Source organism: Zingiber officinale, chromosome 5A (genome assembly GCF_018446385.1).
Source record: "Zingiber officinale cultivar Zhangliang chromosome 5A, Zo_v1.1, whole genome shotgun sequence".
Taxonomy (NCBI): domain Eukaryota; kingdom Viridiplantae; phylum Streptophyta; class Magnoliopsida; order Zingiberales; family Zingiberaceae; genus Zingiber; species Zingiber officinale.
Window position 1 is genome coordinate 6,502,383 of NC_055994.1, and position 5,987 is coordinate 6,508,369.

A 5,987-nucleotide genomic window follows, 5' to 3' on the forward strand; every position below is an offset into this window, starting at 1 on the left:
CCTTGTGTGTTGGTGTGGCTTCTTCATCAATTCAATGAGTTAGTTGAACTACACAAAAGTCATGGTGGATGATCTACCTAGAAAATTAGTAGGGTATGCTGTTAAATAGGGACCACTCTTCCATCTTCCTCATCATGTAGAAAGGCATCATAAATGAATTCGTCTATGAGTTGCCTCTTAAAAGACTGAGAATCATAGGGGTATATTACAGTGAGAGTAAGTTTTTTTTCCCCTAAAATAATAGAAGCTACAAACTTTGGTGTAACCTAAAAAAATGTAGATCAATAGTGCATGTAGCCTCTTAATGTATAAGTTTGGATGCTTCATGGTTTTCAATTGTCCAACTACTCATCTAAAAGATGTAAGATTTCTTGTTTACATTATTGAATTTGGCAACATCAAAATAATTTCACTGTGTATTCAAATGTGCACAGAAATAAATAGTAATAGTCAGCCTATAGCCAATGTTGACATTTTCCACTTGTCGCTGAGACCAGATTTAAGAACCATCTCCAGCATCATACAAGCATTAGAAACAAGAGAACAGAAGAAGCTATGGAATATAAAAGTTTAAGAGAGATGTATAGAGTTTAGAGAGTAGAACCTTTGAAGAAATGGAGGGATTTGTAAGGAAATGCATGAGAAGCTGAGAGATAACAAGGATTTATATAGGCACAAAAGAATAATGAAAATCCAAACAAGACAAAAATAGAGAGTATATTGTGACGAAGACAAGTTCCAAATACAATCAATCTGGTAGTATATTGGAAGTATCATCTGGTGTAAGTGATATCAAGAAGAACCCACCTACCAGCCACATGTTGAAAGGTACCAAACTAGAGGTGGTGGGGACAAGTAACATAAGCCAAGTTGGTTACACTGTTAAATTTAACAATCTTGGTGTTAAAAGGTAGTGCTTAAGGTATACTGTCATGCCATGAACAGATCAATTCATCATTCTGTGATTCCTTTATAAATGCTCATACATGAACCTTCACAATGCTCTAAATATTTAGAAATTAGGATGAAACTTGTCTTCACAAGAATAGCTCAAAAGAATGCTGTAGCGCCTAAAAAAAACATTAAAGCATTAATACGTTTAAGCAATTAATGTATTAATAAGTTAACGAACCCAATCCGATTAGCTAGCAATTTGACCCGGCTTATCCTTTAAAATACATGTTTTATTTCCCCTCCCCTCACCTTTGAAGCCGCCGACCTCCCCCATCCAAACCCTAGCAACTTCGGAGGAGATAGAGGAAGAACCCCGTTGGAACGCTTAAGGTCGTCTTTCCCTACGTCTCGCTAGTCATCTCCCATATGCAAAAACACCAAGGCAAGTTCTCTTTTGTTGATTTTGATATTTACTGCACTATACGGATGGTATTAGATTACTTTATTTTACGTTGTAAGATTCCTAACAATTATTTTCTGCATTATATGTATCATATTACATATGATTTGATGTTTGATGCACGTAAAATTGATGCATGATTTCTGCACTATATAAAAGTTTTTAAATTTGTACTCAAGCAAGTATGATTGCTTCTTCAATATTTAGTATAATTCTTTTTATTTTCTGAAGATCAGTAACTTCTCTGCTCTCTATCCAATTATCTGTCAATGTATAGATTCCTTGCTGTCAGCGCCCCTCAATTCATGCAAATATAGAGATTTAAAGGAAAAAGATAAGAATAGCTTATTTGCAATGGAAAATGGGAGCGAAAAAACAAGGATATCTGTGAGTTCTTATTGTGTGCAAACTGAAATCTTTTTCACCATTTATCTACCATTAGCAAAACCGAGGAGGAAATTGAGACCAAATTAATAACTGAATCACAGATAAAACAACCCTTTTTTTTATATTTTGGATGAAGTGGATCAAATGATATGTAATGATCATCCCAAAACCTAATTTTTTTAAGAATATATAGAACTTGCAAATTACCAGCACTATTTGTTTCACAATTGATATTTTTTTTAAAAAAAATACATTATCAAAAAAAAGCATAGATCAACAATGCTCATGCATATAGACAAACCTCAAGTAAATACAATTTATTCGATAACTACGAATAACTATATTTTGGATTTTTAATTTTATTTGTAAACCAAATAGTCTACCATTAATAATTAAATAAAGTTTAATAAATTTACTTCAATCTAGTTAACAAGTTAAAGTAGAAGGGGAGTCTTAGCGCAACAATAAAGTTAACCTTGAGATCATGGGTTCGAGTTACGGAAACAATCTCTTGTAAAATGTAAGATAAGATTGCATTCACTAGACTCAATGCAATTCTGGATCTTTCATACATCCTTTACATATACGATATTTTTCATAGTGTCATCTAGTAGTTGAGATATAAGGCCTACTATTGCATGACTAGGATTAAACAATTCATATATTTGATTCTTGTTTAGTTTCTTTTAGGATTTCTCATGTTCACCTACTATTATTGATTATCAACAAAACTTAATTGTACTTTATCATGCACAATTAGTCATCCTCATAGCTCTTGGACAGTTTCTTGATGAGGCACCGGTTCTAAGAGAAGGCAATGGTCGGAAGTGGCCAAGGGAACCCCTAGCTTTACCTCGTGAAATGCTGAATGTACATCCCTTTACCTTTGCGATAAACAGCCTTCAAATTAGTCATGATTTTCCATGCTACGTTCAGATTCCTTACTTTATCTCATAATAAAAATTTCTTTTGTAACCAAAACAAGAAGGAACTAAAAAATATTTTTTTGAGTTGTAAATTAAATGAAGAAGCAGAGAGATCAAGAAGAGACATCGAGTCTCGGTTCAAAGCAGAAGCCGAAGCAGAGGTCGCGAAAGACTGAGGCCCCCTGTTTGAAGCAGAAGAGCGACCCCTCGGTGTAGGGGTGGCTCACCCATTTCCACACCTTCTGCCTCATGTCGAAGGTCAATAGATCCGGACACATTGGGGAGTGCATGAAGAGTAAGTCCCCGGCGCCACAGGAGATTAAATTATACCTGCCTAACTTCTTGTACATGGAGATCGGCATTTGAGCCACCTCCCGCCATTTCTTATCCTCAAGTTCTAAAATCACCGCTCCCTCGTGCGGCCAGTCCCAGTTGAGCAATGCGACCATGACCAATTTGTTCGACAGGTTGATCAATCCAGCACAGGCACAAGGGAATGGCATAGGAATCAGAGGGTAAATGCTAGAGGGCGGCTTGATGAGGTCGAACGCCATTAAGCTGGGGTTCCCATATGGACGGCACATGAATTGGTAGAGCACGCCGTTGCATATGACGGCCTGGTGATTGCCTTTCCAGAGGATGAGGACTGGGGCGTAGTGAATGTCCCACGATTTCGTCGTCGATTGGTAGATGTGGACGAATAAGTGCCATTCCTCGAACTTCTGGCAGCACTTGGCAACGACCACGGTGTAGCCATGCGTGCTGCGGTCGAACGACAAGGCCATCGTCCTGCAGAAGGTGTCACGGCAGCCGGGAACTTGAAGCAGCTTCCAATCTCTCTTGATGGGATTGCCGACCAATAAGTGGTTCCTGTCATCGTGGTTCATTAAGCAGACCAGGCCGCAGGAGGAGGACACGCACTGGATGTCTGAGTGGAGGAAGTCGTCGAAGTTGGACCACCGGAGGAAGCAAGGGTCGTATACGCGGCCCGAAAAGTCGCCGGCGTCGTTAAAGAAGCGCCTGAAGAACAACGGCTTCTGTGGCGCCATCATCGGCCACGACAACGGGGGGCTGGAGTGAACCACCTCGTACCACCGTTTGCACACGATGCCCAATTTGATGACGTTGGCGGTGGGCAAAAAGGAGAGCACCTTCTGCAGAAGCTCGTCCGGTAGAATGGCGTCCCACGACACCAATGCTCCCTTGTCTTCTTCTTCCTCCTCCTCCTCCTCCTCCTCGCCGTCACTATGTCTAGGGATCGTCCTGATCCAATAGGAGTGAACCACCTCGTACCACCGTTTGCACACGATGATGCCCAATTTGATGATGTTGGCGGTGGGCAAAAAGGAAAGCACCTTCTGCAGGAGTTCGTCCGGTAGAATGGCGTCCCACTTCAACAATGTTCCCTTCTCTTCTTCTCCCTTCTCCTCCTCGCCGCGAGACATCGTCCTGATCTCTACCACAATCACTTCAAAACCCTAAACCTCAAAACCTAACAATCTCTTCTTTTCCCTTTAAATAACATCGTCCTGATCTCTACCTGAGGCTTCGTTTAAGAAATTTAGATATGCTAGGTCTTTATTTAGATTAATTTATAAGGTTAGGACTTAGGACTGATTCTCTTTTTATAAAATTTAATAAATAAAAAAAGTTAATATATAATTAATATAGGAAAACAGAAAAGATCAATATAAGATATTTTTTAATACCTCAATTATTATTTTTTCCTTTTATTATGTAGAAATAAAATTTAATAATTGAAATATAAAAAATTATATTAGAAAGCGATTCATTTCTTTCTAAAAAATTAATATAAATAAAAAAAAGTAATGATGAAGGAAATAAATTAAACAATCAATTCATTCAAATAAGAAAATAAAAAGTTAACTAAGTCATCCAATTTTTTAATCTATTTAAATTTTTATAAAAGGTATTCTATTTTTTAAAAAAGAACGGTCATATTTTAGGATTTTATAAGAAAAAGTTTTTATTTTATAAAGAATTGGTCGCATTATTAAATTACAAAAAAAAACGATTAGGATGATATCTAATATACAAATTTTTCATTAATATAATTTGTACTTTTCTTTTTGTCTGGATAAGGATGTAGACTTTTTTTTAAGTGAAATGAGGATAGTAATACTGTTAGTCAGTTGTGGGTCAAGAATAAAATTAAATTTTTTGTTCTTACTTATTTTCTTTCAAATAAATATTGAAAGGACTTGTAACTTTATTTGTTTATTTATTTTTATTTACATTTTCTCCTATTTTCGTCTGTATAAACACATTATTATTTTCTTTCTAGATAATTAATTGATATTTCACGTAATTATGCATGATTTTCTTTAAAAAAATCTCCAATTAAATTAAATATATCTAATTAAAACTGAAACTAGATACAAAAGTTTATGATAAAAAAAAAGACAAGCAATATCTCCTGAGCAAGATTTCCATATTTCATGCCAAATAGAGCATCCCACATATATAACAAATGACTATGAGTATCATCATCCTAATGCAACATTCTTGTGACCTAAAAAATGTTGGTTCAAAAACCAATAAAACACCTCGCATATTGAGAACTTTAAGTAAGCAAGAAAGGAAAGAAAAAGGTGGATTGAGATTTTACTCTTCAATTTCCTTTTAAGCAATTGAATTTTACTCTCATTGTTTAGCAGAGGTTAATTCCTGACGAAGTCGGAGAAAAAATATACTCTCTCATATAATATACTCAATTTTATAATTTATTTTTCTATTAATGCGTAATCATCTTTTTGCTCGAGTACGAATCTGTTACCAATTATTCAAGCTCATATCAAACTTTTAGCATTACCTTGCATGCTTAGAATGGTAATTGCACTAGTTTCAAAGTGAAATATGTCATGGCATGGGGAAAAGTGGAAAACTCCGGACGTATCTCATGAAACAATGTCATATATTATTAGAATCAAGAAATTAAAGTACAAATCAATGTGTAATAGATAATAACATATTAACATTACTAATGTGTGGTGGATGGGGGGCCTCCATGTGGTTCAGCCCAGTTAAGAAGTCAAGCCTTTTAGTCAAAAGACAAGTTGAGAAGTATATAAAAAAGATCAGTTTGGGTCACGATAGACCCGAGCTGAGGCCCGACAACTCTAGCCTAGTTGAGCCCAACTTCCTTAACTCAGCTAGTCCTGACAACTCCAATCCAGTCAGGGATGTAAATGAACCAAACGGTTCGCGAGAAATTCGGAGCTCGATTCGATAAAAAGTTCTTTCGAGCTCGTTCGTTTATCTTATCGAGCCGAGCTTGAGCTCGATTTCGAGCTTGACAG

General features: G+C 36.4%; 1 protein-coding gene across 1 annotated transcript; it reads right to left on the reverse strand.

Annotated features, from left to right (window-relative positions):
• Positions 1 to 2,780: 2,780 nt before the first annotated feature.
• On the reverse strand, positions 2,781 to 4,112 carry LOC121979384 (F-box/kelch-repeat protein At3g61590-like). The gene has a single exon (XM_042531379.1). The coding sequence runs from the start codon at positions 4,110 to 4,112 to the stop codon at positions 2,781 to 2,783; it is 1,332 nt and encodes a 443-aa protein (XP_042387313.1).
• Positions 4,113 to 5,987: the final 1,875 nt, after the last annotated feature.

Excerpts from the sequence above, each read along its gene's own strand:
- LOC121979384 (XM_042531379.1), bottom strand. The coding sequence starts at position 4,112 with ATGTCTCGCGGCGAGGAGGAGAAGGGAGAAGAAGAGAAGGGAACATTG.